We start from the raw sequence: 21,862 nt of genomic DNA, 5'->3' as shown, positions 1-21,862 counted from the left end.
GTGAAAACTAACATGGTGTGGTGCTGGCATAGGAATGGTCAGAGTTCAAGGGAACAGAAAGATGACTGGAACACATGAATTTAACGTATGATAAAAACTGGCACTGCAGAACAGTTGCAGAGAAGACAACTTATGCAACATATGGGAATGAGCGAAATGGAAAGTAACAATATCTCATTCAATATATCGTAATGTATATACAAGTTTCAGATGTAACAATGATTTAAAGGCAAAGAATGAAATCAAAACACGTGGCTGAAATGCTTATATTAACATAATTTCATCATGGGGAAGACTTACAGGTTTCATAATAAAGACACAACACTCATAACCATTAGAGAAAAACTGATACATCCAACTATCTATTAATGTAAACTTTTGCACATATAAATGACCACTGATAGGAGAATGATTAAATAAATATCACATATATATTATAGTCATCATTAAAAGGATGGGAATACATCTAAATATAAGTCCACCTAAGACAGTAAGTGTAAAATGTGAGAGTTTTAGAAAACTATGAACAGCATGATCCGATTTCTTGTTAAGAAAAAAGGAAAAACATGCTAAAATATGTATATCTAAGCAGGTAAGGATACTAATGTACAGAAACAGATAAAAAAGATACCTAAACTATTAATTGATTAATTCAGGCAATGGACAGAGAAAGAGGAGACTACTCTTTTAGTGTGTATACTTTCCCGATGTTTGAAATTTTACAAATTTATATTCATATACTACTTATGTAATTAAAGTATAAAACGGATTCCATATTTGACTGGAATTTTATTTTTTTTAAAATTAAAATTTATTGGGGCAATAGTAGTCAACAAAACTACATAGGTTTCAAGTGTACGATTCTATAATACATCATCTATATATTGCATTGTGTATTCACCACCCAGAGTCAGTTCTCCTTCCATCACCATATATTTGACCCCTTTACCCTCTTCTACCATTCCCCCTTACCCTTTGGTAACTACTAAACTATTGTCTGTGTCTATGAGTTTTTGTTTGTTTGTTTTGTTCCTTTGTTGCTTTTAGTTTTTATATCCCACATATCAGTGATGTCATATGGTTCTCAACTTTTTCTCTGACTTATTTCACTTAACATAATGTCAATATCCATCCATGTTGTTGCAAATGGCATTATTTCATCTTTTCTTATGGCAGAGTAGTAGTATAACATTGTGTATAGTACATACCGTATCTTCTTTATCCAACCAAAGACACTTTGGTTGTTTCCATGTCTTGGCCACTGTTAATAAAACTGCAATGAATATAAGAGTACATAATATCTTTATGGATAAATGTTTTCTGATTTTTGGGGTAGATACCCAGGTGAGAGATTGCTGGATCATATGGTAACTCTATTTGTAATTTTTGGGGGAACTTCCATACTATTTTCCATAGTGGCTGCATCAATCTACATCCCCAGCAAGAGTGTATGAGGGTTCCTTTTTCTCCTCAGCCTCTCCAAAAACATCAGTATGAAATTTTAAAATAAAACTGACTAGTAAAAATAAGGCAAAGAAAAAAAAACCTAAAAAATGTTCATTTCATGTTAAAATGAACATGTTGAAATGAAGCTTTAACTTATGAGTTCTGACAAATAAATAAGAAAATAATTTAGAAACCTAATAGAAAAATGAGCAAGATTGACATCATCAAAATGGCGGCGTGAGGTGAGCCTCTGTAAAGCTCCCCTGGAATTTACAATGAATAGAACAACAATAACTCCACAAAGGACTCCCTGCACAGCAGACAGGCAAGATGAAGAGGCCCGTTACTGAATTCATCTAAAGGTGGGCGAATTCAGGAGCGGGGTTGGAGGGAAGGGAGAAATACTGAGATGGAGCTGCGTGGGTGTAGTACACAGAACTAGCTCAGTGCTCCGAGCTCAATGAATCCCAGAACTACCTCAGCTGTGGGAGAGGGAAGAACTCGGACTGCTAGGGCTCCGCTTATGACCCACAGGGCTGAGGGGGCAGCATATAACACGGCTGAACCCAACGCTCACGGCAGAGACCTCAGAGAAAAGACTGAGGGAAGAAGCCTGGAAATGGCGGTTTAAGCCCTCACTGCTGAGCAGAGAACGGAAGCCTTAGGCACTGAGACTAGCTGTCCCCTCCCTACCCTCCCAGAACTCGCCCCACACCCACCTGCCCAGTGCTAGAAACGGAACAGTAGCAGTGTCAGATCAAAAGAACAGAATATTTGCTGTTCTGAGAACTGTGGAGTGCAGACACAGATTCGCAGCCCACTGGTTCTAGCAAAAGGGAGGGAACTGTGGAAGCAGGACCGGCTGTGGTGGTGGTCGCTGAAATTGCTCTGGGCCACCTCTCACAACTCACCCAGCGCCTAGCCCCACCTATCTGGGCAGATCCCTGCAGGAGTTAACAGAACCGCTGAAACATACGGGCTCTAAAACTGGTGCAGGAAGAGCTTTGGAACTTCAAAAGCTCTCTGCACCCCCACAGGGACGTGGTGCCCTATGACCCAGGTGAACTGTTAACAGACGAGAAAAACCCATCTCCCAGGGAATACCCCATTGTGTGAGAAGCTGGAATAGTGCAGAGAAAACATAGCACTACCGTGTGAGACAGAAAAAAAGGCTGCAGTCAGAGAGAAAATAAAACATTCTACCAACAAGTACTGGAAAACAAAAGAAAGACCTCTTCCTATCAACCTGTTGCAGAAGCCACTCCTGTAGATGTCTAGGAAGAGACATGATAAATCAGTAATCACCATGAATAACCAAGGCAACAAGACAGCTCAGAAATAAAGTTAAATCTCCAGAAAAGGAACTTGAATATAAGAAATATATGACTTAAATGACAGAGAATTCAAGATTGCATTTCTGAAAAAACTCAACAAGATGCAAGAAAACACAGAAAGGCAATTTAATGAACTCAGAAATGCAATCAAAGAACAACATGACCATTTTACGAAATAGATTTAAATTTTAAAAAAGAACAAAATAGAATTTCTGGAGACGAAGAACTCAGTAAAAGAAGTTAAGAATGAAATAACCAGCTTAGGTAGTACAGTTGACCAGATGGAAGAAAGAATCAGTGACATCGAAGATAGAAACCTGGAAATTACACAGATGGAAGAAGAAAGACACTTGAGACTTAAAAGAAATGAAAGAACTCTACAAGAACTTTCTGACTCTGTCAGAAAGAGCAATATAAGAATAATGGGCATACCAGCAGGAGAAGAAAGACAGAAGGGAACAGAGAATATATTCAAACAAATTGTTGATGAGAACTTCCCAAACTTGTGGACAGAACTGGATCCTCGAATCCAAGAAGCAAATAGAACACCTAACTACCTCAATCCCAACAGGCCTTCTCCAAGGCACATTGTATTGAAGCTGTCTAAAATCAACGACAAAGAAAGAATCCTCAAGGCAGCCAGGGAAAAGAAGACGGTAACCTACAAAGGAAAGCCCATTAGATTATCATCAGATTTTTCAGCAGACACTCTACAAACCAGGAGGGAGTGGAACCAAATATTCAAACTATTGAAAGAGAGAAATTATGAGCCCAGGATAATATATCCAGCGAAGATATCCTTTAGATATGAAGGAGGAATAAAGACCTTTCCAGACATACAGAAGCTGAGGGAATTTTCTAATACATGACCTACACTACAAGAAATACTAAAGGAGGCTATTCGACCACCATCAACAGGGACAATTTGTGGCAACATAAAAAGGGGGAGAGTAAAGACCGAACCGGAATATGGGAATGAAGAAAGTAAGCGTGCTGAAGAAGACGGAATACTCTAAATATCAAACTTTCTTTTACATAACCTTAAGGGTAACGACTCAAAAAAATTCCAGAACTGAAATATATACTGTAATAAAAGAAGAAACAGAGGGAAACATCATAGAATACCACCACACAGAAATAACAGACAACAACAAAAAGGCAAAGAAACAGTGGAGTCACAGCCTTACCAGAAAACCAAAGCTAGAATGACAGGAAATCCTCACGTATCAATAATCACCCTAAATGTAAATGGACTGAACTCACCAATAAAAAGGCACAGAGCAGCAGATTGGATCAAAACTAAACCCAACCATATGCTCTCTCCAAGAGACACATCTCAGCTACAAGGACAAGCATAGACTCAAAGTGAAAGGGTAGAAATTGACACTCCAAGCAAATGGTACCCAGAGAAAATCAGGTGTAGCCATAATGATATCAGATGAAACAGACTTCAGGGTGAAAAAGATAACAAGAGACAAAGATGGACATTTCATAATGGTAAAGGGGACTATACAACAAGAAGACATACAGTCATCAATATTTATGCCCCCAATTGGGAGCAACCAAATATACCAAGCAACTACTAACAGAACTAAATTTACAAAACACAATTATACTAATGGACTTAAATACATCATTGACAGCTATGGATAGAACATCCAAACAGAAAATAAATAACGAAATAGCAGCCCTAAATGACACATTAGATGAAATGGACATAATTGACATATATAGAGCACTTCATTCTAAAACATCAGACTATACATTCTTTTCGAGTGTACATGGAACATTCTCAAGGAGAGACCATATATTGGGATATAAAATCAGCCTAAACAAATTTAAGAAGATTGAAATCATACCAAGCATATTCACTGATCACAAGGCTTTGAAATTGGATATCAACTGCAAAAAGAAAGCAGGAAAAAACACAAATACATGGAGATTAAACAACATACTTTTAAAGAACGACTGGGTTAAAGAAGAAATTAGAGGAGTGATCAAAAGATACATAGAAACAAATGACAATGAAAATACATCCTACCAAATTTTTTGGGATGCAACGAAAGCAGTTTTAGGAGGGAAATTTACATCATTACAGGCCCATCTCAAGAAACAAGAAAAATCCCAAATAAATAACCTCATGTTACACCTTAAAGAAGTAGAAAAAGAAGAACAATGAAACACAAGGTCAGCAGAAGAAAGGAAATAACAAAAATCAGAGAAGAATTAAATGAAATAGAGAACAAAAAGACAATAGAAAACATTAATTTGACAAAGAGCTGGTTCTTAGAAAAGATTAACAAAATTGACAAACCCTTGGCTAGACTCACTAAGATAAGAAGAGAGAAGCCACTAATTAAAATCAGAAGTGAAAAAGGGGAAGTTATCACAGACACCACAGAAATACAAAGGATCATCCAAGTATACTATGAAGGACTATATGCCACCAAATTCAATAACTTAGAAGAAATGGACAAGTTCTTAGGCTTGTCCAAGGCTGAACCATGAAGAACTGGAACATCTAAACAGACCAATCACCAGTAACGAAATTGAGTCAGTCATCCAAAACCTTCCCAAAAGCAAATGTCTGGGACCAGATGGCTTCACTGGTGAATTCTACCAAACCTTCAAAGAAGATCTAATACCAATCCTGCTCAAACTCTTCCAAAAAATTGAAGAAGAGAGTACTCCCTAACTCATTTTATGAGGCCAACATTACCCTGATACCAAAACCTGGTAAGGACAACACAAAAAAAGAAAACTACAGACCAGTATCTCTGATGAATACAAATGCAAAAATTCTAAACAAAATTCTAGCAAATTGAATACAACAATGCATTAAAAAGATTATTCATCATGACCAAGTGGGGTTCATCCCTGGGGCACAAGGATAGTTCAACATCTGAAAATCCATCAATGTGATACATCACATAAAGAAAATAAAGGACAAAAATCATATGATTCTATCAATTGATGCAGAAAAAGCATTTGACAAGATACAACATCCATTTATGATTAAAACACTTAATAAAATAGGTATAGAAGGAAAATACCTTAACATAATAAAGGCCATATATGACAAACCCTCAGCTAATTTCATAATTAATGGTGAAAAACTGAAGCCCTTTGCTCTCCATTCAGGAACACGACAGGGCTGTCCCCTATCACCTCTGCTTTTCAACATCGTGTTGGAAGTCCTTGCCAGAGCAATCAAGCAAGAGAAAGAAATAAAAGGCATCCAAATTGGGAATGAAGAAGTTAAATTATCACTCTTTGCAGATGACATGATGCTATATATAGAAAACCCTAAAGACTCCACCAAAAAAAAAAAAAAAAAGCTATTAGAAACAATCAAGGAATACAACAATCAAGTAAAGTTGCCGGCTACAAAATCAACGTACAAAAGTCCATTGCATTCCTATATACTAACAATGAAATCTTAGAAAAAGAAATACAAAAAACAATTCCTTTTGCAATTGCAGCAAAAAGAATAAAATACCTAGGAATAAACTTAACCAAGGATGTGAAGGATTTATATGCTGAAAACTATAAGACATTTTTGAAAGAAACTGAAGGAGACACAAAGAAATGAAAGACATTCCGTGCTCATGGATTGGTAGAATCAACATAGTTAAAATGGCCATATTACCCAAAGCAATATACAGATTTAATGCAATCCCCATCAAAATCCCAATGGCATTTTTTAAAGAAATAGAACAAAAAATCATCAGATTTGTTTGGTACCACAAAAGACCCCGAATAGCCAAAGCAATATTAAAAAAAAAGAACAATACTGGAGGTATCACACTCCCTGACTTTAGCTTGTGCTACAGGGCTACAATATTCAAAACAGCATGGTATTGGAAGAAACACAGACGCATAGACCAATGGAATAGAATTGAGAACCCAGAAATGAAACCACATAAATATGGACAGATAATTTTTTGACAAAGAAGCTAAAAACATACAATGGAGGAAAGACAGCCTCTTAAATAAATGGTGCTGGGAGAATTGGATAGCCACATGCAAAAGAATGAAACTGGACTGCTATCTGTCACCATGTACCAAAATTAATTCAAAATGGATCAAAGACTTAAGCATAAGACCTGACACAATAAACTGCATAGAAGAAAACATAGGTACTAAACTTATGGACCTTGGGTTCAAAGAGCATTGGCATCCAAAGGCAATGGAAGGAAAAGCTAAAATAAATGAATGGGACTATATGAAATTTAAAAGCTTCTGCACAGCAAAAGAAACCATCGACAAAATAAAGAGGCAACCAACTGAATGGGAGAAGATTTTTGCAAACAGTGCCTCCGATAAGGGGCTAATATTCAAAATATACAAGGAACTCATGAATCTCAACAACACAAAAACAAAGAACCCAATTGAAAAATGGGCAGAGGACCTGAAGAGACATTTCTGCAAAGAGGAAATACAAATGGCAAATAGACATATGAAAAAATGCTCAACATCACTAATTATAAGAGAAATGCAAATGAAAACCACAATGAGATATCACCTCACCCCAGTCAGAACGGCTATCATCAACAAGACAAATAGTAACAAGTGTTGGAGAAGCTGTGGAGAAAAAGGAACTCTCATGCACTGTTGGTGGGAATGCAGACTGGTGCAGCCATTATGGAAGTGTGGAGGTTCCTGAAGAAATTATGAATAGAATTACCGTATGACCCAGCAATCCCTCTCCTGGGTATCTACCCAAAATATCTGAAAACATTTATACATAAAGACACGTGTGCTCCAATGTTCATTGCAGCTTTGTTTACGGTGGCGAAGACATGGAAACAACCAAAATGTCCCTCGATAGATGAATGGATAAAGAAGTTGTGGTATATGTACACAATGAAATACTATTTGGCGGTAAGAAAAGATGATATAGGTACATTTGCGACAACATGGATGGAGCTTGAGATTATAATGCTAAGCGAATAAGTCAGACAGAAAAAGCAGAGAACCATATGATTTCACTGATATGTGGTATATAAACCAAAAACAACAAAAGAACAAGACAAACAAGTGAGAAACAAAAACTCATAGACACAGACAATAGTTTAGTGGTTACTAGAGGGTAAGCGGGGCTGGGGAGTGGTAGATGAGGGTAAGGGGGATTAAATATATGGTGATGGAAGGAGAACTGATTTTGGGTGGTGAACACACAATGGAATTTATAGATGATGTAATACAGAACTGTACACCTGAAATATATGTAATTTTACTAACAATTGTCATCCCAATAAATTAAAAAAAAAAGAAAATGAGCAAAAATCTTGCATAAATAAATGTAGGCCAAAAAAAGTTCAACTTTATTGATAACTAAAGAATTTGAATTAATACATGGCATCAATTTTCACCCTTCACCTTATGATGTTCTTAGTATAAGTAGGAAAACAGTTACTGAATGTGGATGATTTGAAACTGGAAGTATAATTGGGATAGTAGGCTTGACACCAGCTTTATCAATACAAAATTAGGCATTTATTTTCATTTTTTATTTTTAAAAAGGATTATTTGTCAAAATGAAAAATACACATACTTTCCAAACTTTGCAATTCTACTTCTGGGAATTTAACCTAAATATATATCTACACAAGTATACATGGATGTTTTCATAAGAATGTTCACTATAGCTTTGTATTTTATAATAGAAATCCTAGAAGTTAATAATAAATAATAAAAATAATGTGTTAAAAATAAACATGTTGCTTAGCTAATAATCTCAAGATCATCCATGGTGTCACAAATAAATCAGAAAAAGTCAAGAAGCATATGATTTCAGTCACATGTGGGGTATAAAACTGAAAGCAAAAAGCAAACAAAACAAACCAACCCATGAACCTCATAGACATCGACAACAGTTTAGTGGTTACCAGAGGGTAAGGCAGGAGGAAGGTGGTAAAAGAGGAAAAAGGGGGTCAAATATATGGTGACTCTGGGTGCTGAACACAAAATGCAATATGTAGATAATGCATTATAGAACTGTACACCTGAAACCTATATAATTTTACTAACCGATTGTCACCCCAATAAATTTGATAAAAATAAAAATATGTATCTTTAAAAAAATTACCATGCAAATAGTATCATACTACATAATTCTTAACCTTTTGTTTTCACTTAGTATTTCACATTTTTCATATTAGCACAATTATATCTACCTTATCACCATTATACGTTGCTACTGATCTTTTTGTAGTCATTCTCTGATGACAAAAAATAATTGACAATCCCATGGGGAATTTTGATTTTTGATATTTAAGATCCCCACAGTTTATCTTCTTTATAAACTTTTCCTCACAATCAATTCTCTCATCTTTGAAATACTAAACTTCATCAGTGTTTTATAAATCCATTATGAATTCTTATGGTCAACTCTTTCAAAAGAGCATATCAACAAACATAGTATCCCACAGCGCATAAACCCACTAGGACCACGTAAGTAAACATGGATGTGTTGATGAGTATAAAGTTTACCTGTAATCTTAATATAGCACTCCAGCAAAAAGCCATCTCTTTCCCCCCAAACCACACAGCACTCAGCTAAGGTACTCAAAGTGGTTGCAAGGTACCAGGTATACAGGAATTACAAAAATGTGTTCTATTACCACATTTACATGCATAATTCCCCTCAATCCTTTAAAATATTGGGACAACCAGAAATATACCAACAAATTAGAAGCTAGTAATTGAGATTTACTTGAGTGCAACACTCTCAGATGTAATAGGAAACTAAGCCCACAGAGAGGATGTTACTGGAGTAAGCAGAGCCTAACCAGGACCCTGAGTGAGGTCGGCCCAGGCTAATGCTCTTCCCACTATGCCTGTCTCTTGTTTCTGCTTAAACCAAAGAGAAGTCAGGGATCGCAGCACTGAAATTGGGAAGACACTCCTCCCACCATATCAAAATAGTCTCTCAAGTCTTAAGCAGAGCAGTTGATCAGTTGTCCACGTAACAAGTCCTCCATTTCATTTTAATAAATAAGGACTTTCCCTGCCTTTCTATTGCCAAATAGAAATTCCCAGTAAAGAGAAAAAGAAAAATTGTATGAGGTGGGGAGAGGTGAGGTTGGTAGAAATACTGGTCTTGTTCTGGAAAACAGCAGTAATTTCTCAGTTCAGATTGGACTAATAAAAAGAAGTAAACTTATTGCAGTCTGGGAAATGAAACACAGTCCTGGACCAGGAAGACATGTGTCAACAGATCACTTTTAAAATGAATTAAAATAGCAAAATTGAATATATTCTTGTATACGGCATAAGGAGGTCCAGCTTAATTGTTTTGCATGTGTCTGTCCAGATTTCCCAGCACCATTTATTGAATAGACTGTTGTTACCCCATGTAAATTCTTGCTTCCATTGTCGTAATTTAATGACCACATAGGTATGGATTTATTTCTGGGCTCTCTATTCTGTTCCATTGATCTATGTGTCTGTTTTTATGCCAGTACCATGCTGTTTTGATTACCATAGTCTTGTAGTATGATTTGATGTCAGGTATCATGATACCTCCTACTTTATTTTTATTTCTCAAGATTCTCTTGCTATTCAGGGTGTTTTACGGTTCTATATACATTTTAGGATTATATGTTCTATTTTTGTGAAAAATGTCCTTGGTAGTTTGATAGGAATTATGTTGAATCTATACATTGCCTTAGGCATTATGGACATTTTAACTATATTAATTATTCCTATCCATAAGCATAGTATGTGTTTCCATTTATTTGTATCTTCTTTCGTTTCTCATTCAGTGTCTTACAATTTTCTGAGTACAGGTTTTTGACTTCTTTGGTTAAATTTATTCCTAAATATTTTATAGTTTTTGAAGCAATTTTAAATTGGACTGTTTTCTTAATTTCTCCTTCTGATAGTTTATTATTAGTGTACACAAATGCAACTGATTTCTGAATCTTAATTTTGTATCCTGCTACTTTACTAAATTCATTTATCCGTTCTAATAGCTTTTTGGTGGTGTCTTTGTGGTTCTCTCTATATAGTACCATGTCATCTGCATATAATGACAATTTTACTTCCTCCTTACCAATTTGGATGCCTTTTACATCTTTTTCTTGTCTGATTACTGTGGCTAGAACTTCCACAACTATGTTGAATAAATGTAAAGAAAGTGGGCAAACTTGCCTTGTTCCAGATTGTAAGGGGAATGGTTTTAGCTTTTCCCCCTTGAGTATGTAGATGCCTGACCAATGCAGTGTACACCTGAAGTTGAAGTTGAATAATAATGAATATCAACTATAATTTAATATATATAGTCACAGGGTGTGGAATAAAGCGTAGGGAATAGAGTCAATGGAATTGTATAACAGCTACATACGATGTGAAAGGGGTAGTAGATTTGGGGAGGGAGATATCACTTAGTGAGGGTTATAAATATCTAGCTATTACATTGTTTTGTATACCTGAAACTAATAAAAAAAGCAAAATTGGTGATACAAAAAAAATACATATTAGAAAACAAATGCCACAGACCCACCTTCCTCTTCTCTAATATTAATTGACCTGATGCTGTAAGTCATATGAGCTTCCTTTAAGAGCCTCCTATATGCCAGGCACTGTGCTAAGTACTTTAAGTGTAACCAATTTAAGCTTTAATATCATCCATTGAGGAAGGCATTAAATCATTGTACATATAAAAACATTTACAGTTATCATATAAATTAACAAGCTAACATAGCTGTTTATATCTGAGGACGATGGCAAATGATTTTAGAATCACTAAGTATAACAACTAAAATGGCTGTAAATATGTTCTTCCTCCTTCCATTACTAAAAGTGATGAATCAGTATAAGTCACCAAACATTTAAAGGATTTGGAAAACATATCCAAGGATTTGAAGGATTTCAAAATAATCACAAGGAGTTTAAAGAAGTTTGAAAAATGTAAACAGAAAGTTACTAAACCTGAGACACTGGAAATTGGAGGTTTTGTACTGTGAGGAGTCGACACTGGAAAACAAAATGACGTAGACTGGATCAAACACTTGGGAGTTATCACTGGCATTTTCATCAAGAATTTAAAAGAATTTTGAAAAATATAAGCAAGGTGTTATTAAACCTGAATGACTCAAAGTCGGAGGTTTAGTACTGGGAGGAGTCGACACTGGAAAACAAAATAACAGATTGGATCAAATACTTGGGAGTTATCACTGGCATTTTCACTAAGGATTTAAAAGAATTTTGAAAAATATAAGCAAGTTGTTATTAAACCTGAATGACTCGAAGTCGGAGGTTTATTACTGGGAGGAGTCGACACTGGAAAACAAAAATAACTTAGTTCAACCACTCAGGAATTATCACTTTCTTTTTATTTATATGAATTATACCTTTCATGCTTGACTTATTTAGATGAAAATACCCATTCATCAGTTTTCTGAAAAATGTTTGCTACCAAAAGATAAAAAAGCCAAATAAGAAAAATGTATATACCTGTGTGATGTACATAATGTGCTAACCCTATAAAAATATACAAAATAACAAAAGATTCTTTGTGAATTTTACATCAGTCATGAAAAAGAATACAAGACCTACTAAAACTGCTTCATTCCAGTTACTCTGCATGATTTCTATTTAAATCAAAGAAATTAAATTAAATTAAAAAAAAAACCATGAGGAAACAGACACCCTTTGTACCTTTAATACATTCTGGCATCTTAGGCTCCCACATACTGTCAGCTCCACAGGCGATTGTGTCGTTGCCTTTAAGGTAATAACCCGGGTTGCATTCAAATACAACCTTCGCTCTGTAGTAAAATTTTTTCCCAAATCCTGATACCAATTTTCCATTTCGGAGTGCTGGAAACGGACATCTGACCACTGAAAAGTGGAGAAATTGTACAATTAATAGAAAGCTGTTTTAACATAGGACAGAAAAACTAGTGCAAAGTAGTAATTTCCAGTGGAAACAAAGAAACAAGGAATGGAAGGCAGGATATTAACTTTTTTAAAGACTTTATTTTGCATTTTAATTCCAGGTGTACAGATTTAACAATCTTTTTCTACCTAGAACAGACTGTCATTACAGTGTATTGGTATCACTGCCTGATATAAATTCTGGGAAAGTTCAAAAGCACCTTTTGATATTCTTTTTAGCTCTAGAGATTTTTTTCCCTTTCACGCTAATACTGATTACAGTGCCCTGCTTTGTAAGAAAGGCAGGAAACACTCCTGTTAGAAGGTAATACTTGAGCTCAAATTTAAAAGTTGGAAAGAAGCTAGCCATGCAAAGATAGGCAAAAACAAAGTCCTCAGGTAGCAACAACATACAAGAACTGGGATGTTCAAGAAATAGAAAGGCCAGTGGAGGTAGGACAGGGTTTTCCAAACACTTTGGACTGCAACCCAGAGATCAAACAGCACATCTTACATTGTAAACCAGTATATAATCCGACAGGCCAGAGATAAAGTTAATACTTAGGCTTCATACCAGTGTACTCTGGTATTTCCCATTCTACTCTACTTCTTACGAAGTAAAAGGCTGGTCAAGACCCTCTAGTATGACTTCAAGATCCACTAACGACTTTGGCAGAATTTGGGGGGAAAAAAACAAGAAAACACTGGACTGGGCAGTGAGTGCAAGAGAACATCTTATGAGATTAAATCTCATTAATATATAAGGGCCCATAATGTAAAGCCTTTTAAACCAGAAGACTGCTCTCCTCCTTGCCCGTGGATGTGAATTTGAACTCCCATCAGGTATGTTTTTCCATCAGCCTGAAAACTTCTTTACCAATTCTTCTAGGGCAAGTCGAGTAGTGACAATTCTCTCAGCTTTTATCTCAAAATGTTTTTATTTCATCTTCAGTTTTAAAAGATTTCCCCTTAAAAGATGAAGGGATTAAGTACAATTTGGCAGTTATGAAACAGTCATGGGGATGTAAAATACAGCATAGAGAATATAGTCAATAATATTGTTAATAACTATGGATGGTGTCAGGTGGGTACTAGACTTATGGGATGATCACTTCATAAGTTATATAAATATCTAACCAATATGTGGTACACCTACAACTAATACAATATTGAATTTAATGTAATTGAAAAGTAAAAAATAAAAGATTTCTCCTTGACAGAGATTTCTAGGTTATGTGTTTTATTTTCCTTTTAGCACTTTACTAGATATTACTGTCTTCTAGTCTCCATAGTTCCTTAAGAGAAGTCATCTGTCATTCTTAGAGGAAAGGGGTAATGCAATTTTTTCCCCTTCTCACTGGCTGCTTTTCCTTTCACCTTTTGTTTTCAGAAGTTATATCATGATATGTTTAGTATAGTGGAGATTTCTTGGTAATTTTTAAAAATTTACTTATCTTGCTAACGTCATTGAATTTCTTGGACTTGTGGGTTGTTGTTTTGGATCAAATGTAGATAATTTTGGGCAAATATTTATTCAAATAATTGTCTATACTGTTGTTTTTCCTATCTTTCTGAAACTTCATTAACATATATGTTTCACTGCTTGCTACTCTTCCCCAGGTCTGTAAGTCTCTCTCAGTCTCTCTTTTTTAAAAGATTTCTTTCAAGTCATGTTGGATACTATTGTCCTCACTTTAGGTTCACCGATTTATTCTCTGTTGTGCTAAACTGCTGTAAATCACACTAATGATTAAGTTAGATTTGCTGGCCATAATTTACATATGAGCTCTGACAATTAAGTTCACAAACTCATCCTAGAAAAAATGCTACATATCTCATTGCTGAATATCACTATAGTCACCTTTGAAGTACTCCCCTTGGGAAGCTATGCATCAATGCCAGTGCCTAGTCCACCCTTCAAAGGAATTTTGGAACTCTCTGGAATGGCCATCATTGCTTTCATAATATTACCCTTGATGTCTTGAGTGTCATCAAAATGTCTTTGTTTCAATATATTCTTTATCTTCAGGTAAAGAAAGAAGTCTTTGGGGGCCAGATCAGTTGAGTAGGAGTGTGTTCCAATACAGTTACTTTTTTATTGGCTAAAAACTCCCTCACAGACAGTGCCACATGAGCCGGTGCACTGGTGTGATGCAAGAGCTCCTTCGGGACCATTTTTGCACACACTTTTCTCTTGCCAAGATTTTCAGTTAAGATTTTCCTATTTCTCTATCGATGTTTACTTGGTCTGCTATGCTTCTCACAGTCAGCGAACAATTTTGACTCACAATTCGACAAATTTTTTCCAATGTTTTTGTCAGTTCTGCTCATTACTGGCCGCCCTGACTTGTCTTCATCAGTATCGCGTTCTCTTCCCTCAGAAAAGTGTTTCATCAATTCGTACACTGCCATTTTCTTCATGGCACTGTCCACATAAACTTGGACTAACACGTCCCTGATTTCACTTTCACTCTTGCTAAGTTTAACAAGAAATGTGATGTTTGTTCGTTGCTCTTATTCAAGCTCAGACATTCTGGAGACAGCACACAAAAACACGCAACAACAATAATGAATGTCCCTCAGCAAGACACTGCCACATGTCGATATGAACACAGCTGTGAGACACTGATACACCAAGGTTATGAAACCTTACCAAACTGTTTGTACAGTGCTGCCCAGGTAAGCGCACGGTGGCAAGTTTGTGAACTGAGTTATCAGACCTCTTTGGTTTATTGAGTCACTTTTCATACAACTTTTTTTGCTTAGTTTTAAAAAATGGGATGTTTTCTTATTATTTGTTTTGACAGTTTTTTAAAATATCTTTACATATCATAAGTAGGTATGTGCTTTGCAAATATTTTCTCCCAGTTTACAACTCATTTTTCATTCTTATAACTGTTGCACGAGAACTCACCCTTTTAAGAGTACAGCTTTATGAGTTTTGATAAATGCAAATACTAATCATGTAATTACCACCACAATAAAGACATAGAAAAGTTCCATTACCTGTAACATTTCCTCCTGCCACTTTGTAATCAACCTTCCCCACCACCCCAACCACCCAATCATTTGATCTGTTTTCATCTCTATAATGTAGTTTTTCCAGAATGTCATAATGGGATCATGGCCTCTGCATACGGCTTATTTCGCTTAGCATAATGCATTTGAGATTCATTCCTATCGTTGCATGGATTAGAAGCTCACTCCTTTTTACTGTAGAGTATTATTCCATTGTATGGATGTACTATGGTTGTGCACTCGTTCACCATTAAAGGACATGTGGATGTTTCCAATGTGGGGTGATTATGAATAAGTCTGCTATGAATATTCTCATACATGGTTCTATGTGAACACGGTTTCATTCTACTTGGCTTGTAGTTCTATTGTATGTTTAACTTTTAAAGAAATCACTAAACAGTGTTCTTGAATGGATATACCACTTTGCATTCTTAACAGTAATTTATGAGAGTTCCCATTGCTCCATATCTTTGACAGTAATGGTATTAAGGGTTTCATTTTCAGTTTTAGCCATTCTAACATGTGTTTAATTGTATAATTATATTGTATGATTTAATAATTGTGGTTTTAAATTACATTTTTGTGACTACAATGCTATTGAGTAACTTTTCATGTACTTTTTGACAACCATATAACATCTTTGGGTTATTGAGTAACTTTTCATACAACTTTTTTGCTCATTTTTAAAAAATGGGATGTTTTCTTATTATTTGTTTTGAGGATTCTTTATATATCTTTACATATCATAGATATGTGCTTTGCAAATATTTTCTCCCAGTCTGAGTCATTTTTCTTTCATTCTTATAACTGTTTCTTGAGAGAATTTTTGAGTTTCTAAGAAGTCCCAGTTATTTGTTTTTTGTTTCTTTAAATGAGCATTCTTTTAGGGTTGTATTTAAGAAACCTCTGTCTAGATCACAAATATCTTCTATATTTTCTTTTTAAATTAAAGTTTATTGGGGTGACAATTTATTAGCAAAATTACATAGATTTCAGGTGTACAATTCTGTAATACTTCATCTATATATCACATTGTGTGTTCACCACCCAGAGTCAGTTCTTCCATTACCATATATTTGATCCCCTTTACCCTCATCTACACCCTTCTCCCCTCTTACGCTATGTAACCACTAACGTACTGTCTGTGTCTGAGTTTTTGTTTCTTTATTTGTTTGACTTGTTCCTTTCTTGTTTTCAGTTTTATATACCACATGTCAGTGAAATCATATGGTTTTCTACTTATTTCTACTTATAGTCTGACTTATATCACTTAGCATTATAATCTCAAGATTCATCCATGTTGTCACAAATGGTACTATTTCATCTTATGGTAGAATAGTATTCCATAGTGTATATATACCACAACTTCTTTAGCCAATCATGTATCGAAGGACACTTTGGTTGTTTCCATGTGTTGGCCACTGTAAATAAAGCTGCAATGAACAATGTCCTTATAGATAAATGTTTTCAGATTTTTTGGGTAGACACCCAGGAGAGGAAAATGTTGTTTCCTGACCGGGAGGTGAACCCGTATATTTTCTAATAAAAGTTTTATATTGTTAGGTTTTATATTTAAGTATATAATGCTTTGAGTAAATGTACATGGTGTTAACATGGATTGAGGTCTTTTTCTTTTTTCTTTTTGAATACAGATACCAAATAGTGCTTGTTCTTTACCAATTTTCCCCTGAATTGTTTGTACATCTGCAATGAAATCAACTGGAAACATTTGAAAGGATCTGTTCTGTTCTGGACTCTATTCTGTTCTATTGTTCTCTAATGCCATCCTTTCACCAATACCATACTGTCTGGGTCACATGCTTATAATAAATTTTGACACCTTGTAGAATGAGTCCTCTAATTTTTTCATAATTTTTGCTGTTATACTTCTTTTGTATTTTCATATACATTTTAGAATCAGTTCATGAATTTATACAAAAATTTCTACTGGGATTTTATTGGGATTGTGCTGAAATTATAGATCAATTATGAGAAATGTACATTTTTATTATAATTCAGTCTTGCAATCCATGACCACTGAATATCTCTCTATAAATGTTTAGTTGTTTTTACCACTCAAAAAGTACATGTCATGAAATTTATTTTCAAATATTATATGTAGTTTGGAGCTTTTGTGAATATTATTTAAAAGTTTTAGATTCTAATACCTTATTAATGGTATATAGACATGCAATTGATTGCTGTATATTGATGCTGTGTTTGCAACCTGACTAAAACTTCAGTCTTTCAAATTCTCTATTGAGACAATCACGTCATAGTGACTATAGCCTACTTAATTTCTTTCTGTCCAATACATATGCCTATTTCTATTTCTTGCCTTATTGTGATAGGGCAGTGAGAGTAGACATCCTTGTCTTGTTCCTACGTTAGGAGGAAATGGAAGCAGTCATCTACCAATAAGTGAAATGTTAGCTATGGGATTTTTGCAGGATTTATCAGGACAGATAGTTCCCTTCTATTCTTAGCTCTCTGAGAAGTTTTATAATGAAAAGATGAGGAATTCTGTCAAATGCTTTTTTCCCCTCACATCTGTTAAGATGATCATGCATTTTTTTCTTTATAGTCTCTTCGTGTTAATTACACTAGTTAATTTTAAAATTTGAATCTACCTTGCATTCAAGGAATAAATTCTACTTGATTATGATGTATTCTTATTTTTACACACTATAGGGATTTGATTTGTTAATGTTTTGTCAAGAAGTTTTGGTTCTATGTTCATTATGGATATTGTTTGTAATTTTCCTGAAATGTTGCTGTCTGGTTTTGATACCAGGGCAATGTTGTTTTCATGAGATGAGGTGAAAAGTATCCTTCACTTTTGTATTTTCCTGGAGAGTTTGTGTAGAGCTGCTATTATTTACTCCTGAAATAGTTGGTAATTACCCCAGGAAGAACAGTTTCTTTTGTGAGAAAGTTTAAGTTGTCAAATTTATTGGCATAAAGTTGTTCCTGTTATTCTCTTTAAATGTCCGCAGGATATTTAGTGATGTCCTCTTTTTCAATTTTGATATTGGTAATAAAAAAAAAATTTTCTTGTCAGACTGTTTACATGTTAAAACATTTTATTGATGTTGTCCAAGAACTACAGGTTGGCTTCATTAATTCTATCTACTTTTTTTTCTTTTCAATTTCATTGATTTCTATCTTTATCATTTCCATCTGTTTCTTGTTTGGGGTACAATTTGTTCTTATTAATTTCATGAAGTAAAAGTTTAAATTATTTACTTGAGACACTTCTCCTTTTCTAATATAAGTATTTCATGCTATTAATATCCTACTAAACAATGCTTTTCTTCTACCCCATAAATTTTGATGTTATATTTTCATTTTTATTCAATTCGAAACACTGTCTAATTTTGCTTGTGACTTTTTTGATTCATGTGTTAGTCAGAAGTATCTTACATAATCTTCATATATCTCGTGATTGATAGATAACTTTATTTTGATTTCTACATTCATTCCACTGTGGTCAGATAATGTATAATGAATGATTTCAATTTTTTGAAATTTGTTAAAAATTATCTTGTTGCCTAGAATATGTAATTATAGAGAATGTTCCATTTGCAGTTGACAAGAGTAATTGTTTTGCTATTATTCAGTGGTTTCTTTTTTTATTAGTTTCAGTTGTACAAAGCAACGTAATACTTAGACAATTAAACCCCTCATAAAGTGATAACCCAACCTCCAAGCTACTACTCCTCTGACATCTTATATAGCTGTTACAATATCATCTACTATCTTCTCTATGTTGTACTCCACATCCCATGACTGTATGTACCTATATATTTATAGTTGACATTCAATATTATTCTACTTCAGCTGTTCAGGTGTATTGAGCATTGGTCAGGCATCTGCACAGTCTATGACATACTGTATTAGCTATCAATTTGTATTCTTAATGCCTTCACCTTTTTCACCCTACCCCCAACGCCATTCCCATCTATCACCCTGATAGAGCTAGTACCTATCTGGCACCATTCCTAGTTATTATAATAATATTGACCATACTCCTTATGCTATACCCTATATCCCCATGACTACTGTATAACAACCAATTTGTACTTCTTAATTCCTGTCCCTTTCACCCATCCTTAATCCCCCTCCCATCTTAAAGAAGTCCCTCTAAGAGACCTTATAATAGTGGTTTGGTGGTGATAAACTCCTTCAGCATTTTCTTGTCTGGGAAGCTCCTTATCTGTCCTTCAATTCTAAATGACAGCCTTGCTGGGTACAGCAATCTTGGTTGTATGCCCTTGCTTTTCATCATTTGGAACATTTCCTGCCACTCCCTTCTTGTCTGCAAAGTTTCTGTTGAGAAATCAGCTGACAGTCTTATGGGGGCTCCCTTATAGATAACTGCTTTTCTCTTGCTTCTTTTAAGATTCTCTCTTTGTATTTAACCTTTGGCATTTTAATTATGATGTGTCTCGGTGTTGGCCTCTTTGGGTTCATCTTGTTTGGGACTCTCTGTGCTTCCTGGGCTTGTATGTCCATTTCCTTCACCAGGTTAGGGAAGTTTTCTGTCATTATTTCTTCAAATAGGTTTTCAATTCCTTGCCCTCTCTCTTCTCCTTCTGGTACCCCTATAATGTAAATATTGGTAAGCTTGATATTGTCCCAGAGGCGCCTTAAACTCTCCTCAATTTTTTGAATTCTTTTTTTCTTTTTGCTGTTCTTGTTGGGTGTTTTCTGCTACCTTATCTTCTGCATCACTAGTTGGATCTTCTGCTTCATCTAAGCTACTGTTGATTCCCTGTAATATATTCTTTGTTTCCATTATTGTATCCTTTATTTCAGACTGGTTCTTTTTTGTGGGTTCCATCTCCATTTTTATGCTTCCTATCTCTCTGTTGAAGTTTTCCCTGAGATCATTGAGCATTCTTATAACCAGTATTTGGAACTCTGCATCTGATAAATTACTTATTTCTGTTTCACTTGGTTCTTTTCCCAGAGTTTTGTTCTGTTCTTTTATTTGGGATATGTTTGTCTCCCCATTTTGGCTGCTTCCCTGTGTTTGTTTCTATGTCTTAGAGAGGGCTTCTATGTCTTCCAGTCTTAGTAGAGTGACCTTATGTAGTAGGTGTGCTGTGGGGTTCAGTGGTGCAGTCTTTCTGTTCACCTGAGTCATGTGCTCCAGTTGTGTCCCTTGTGTGGGTTGTGTGTGCCCTCCTCTTGTAGTTGAACCTTGGTTGATAATTGTACATCAATGGGAGGTAGTGAGGACTAGTCTTGACCACAGTGGGAGAGTTGTTGTATAGTTGCTAATCCTATAGAGCAGGATCTGCCTCAGCAGCATTCTGGTGCCTGCTCAATCTGTACTTGGAGGTGGCTGGGTAATGCTCCAGTTTGAAGCTGGCAACTGGGGGCACCAGCCCCAGGCCCACCTTGGAAGGGATCTGCTTCAGTCACAGTCTGTACCCACCTGGAGCCACCCAGCAGGAGCCAGAAAGAAATCCACAGATGTCTGCTGCCCGTGCTGTACTTGGAAGCACCTTGAGAAGCCAACCCTTTAACCAAGGCTGGTTGCTGGTAATGCTGGCTTAGGGCTGCTCAGCTAGAGATACAGGACACACTCAAGCCAGATGCTGCTTGTCTGGGTTCCACGAATCTTTGAGAGACCCTAGGAAAGTCTGTAGCTTGAGCCAAGGCAGGCGGTTTGAACGAAAAAACCACTGAAAGCAACCTAGCTTTGCCCGAAAGTTTGGCGGGGCCAGGTCACAAATCACCAGGGCATGCTGAAGGAACAGCAGAGGCTCAGATATGGCTGCTGCCTGTGTTCACATGCTGGGAAGAGGGAGGGCTCAACAACAAAAAAATGGCCTCCACCAGCTCCCCCAACCAGGAGAAAGCCTCCTCTCCAGCGCCCTGTCTCAAGCCAGCCAACACATTTCCCCACCATTTGTCCCTGCTGCCTTTCCAGCTGCTGCCCCAGGGCTGGAGCTCAGAGCAAGTGATTCTGTTGGTAAGTCCGCGTGCAGTCCCTTTAAGAGGATAGCCTGTGAGTTCAGCTGCATTCAGTCTCACTCCATCACAATCTCTGATGGTTTGCACAACCAAAAATTATGGGGGCTTCTCTACCCAGCACTGGATCCCTGAGCTGGGGTGGGGCTGGGATCTCTCACTCTTTTAGAGATAGAGGGACTCCCACAGCTGAAATA

At 35.9% G+C, this 21,862-nt stretch overlaps 1 protein-coding gene across 1 annotated transcript in view; it reads right to left on the bottom strand.

The window, feature by feature from the left end:
- CD46 (CD46 molecule) overlaps positions 1 to 21,862 on the bottom strand; it is a 73,920-nt gene that overhangs the window by 23,914 nt on the left and 28,144 nt on the right. The window contains exons 6-9 of the mRNA XM_081026506.1: positions 12,447 to 12,629; positions 12,024 to 12,068; positions 11,872 to 11,916; positions 11,718 to 11,762 (exon numbers count right to left, since the gene is read on the bottom strand). Coding sequence (XP_080882632.1) covers positions 11,718 to 11,762; positions 11,872 to 11,916; positions 12,024 to 12,068; positions 12,447 to 12,629 — 318 coding nt within the window. The remainder of the gene's footprint in view (positions 1 to 11,717; positions 11,763 to 11,871; positions 11,917 to 12,023; positions 12,069 to 12,446; positions 12,630 to 21,862) is intronic.

Source organism: Rhinolophus hipposideros (genome assembly GCF_964194185.1).
Source record: "Rhinolophus hipposideros genome assembly, chromosome: 19".
Taxonomy (NCBI): Eukaryota; Metazoa; Chordata; class Mammalia; order Chiroptera; family Rhinolophidae; genus Rhinolophus; species Rhinolophus hipposideros.
The sequence above is the reverse complement of the archived record's forward strand: the minus strand, read 5'-3'. Positions and strand labels throughout refer to the sequence as shown.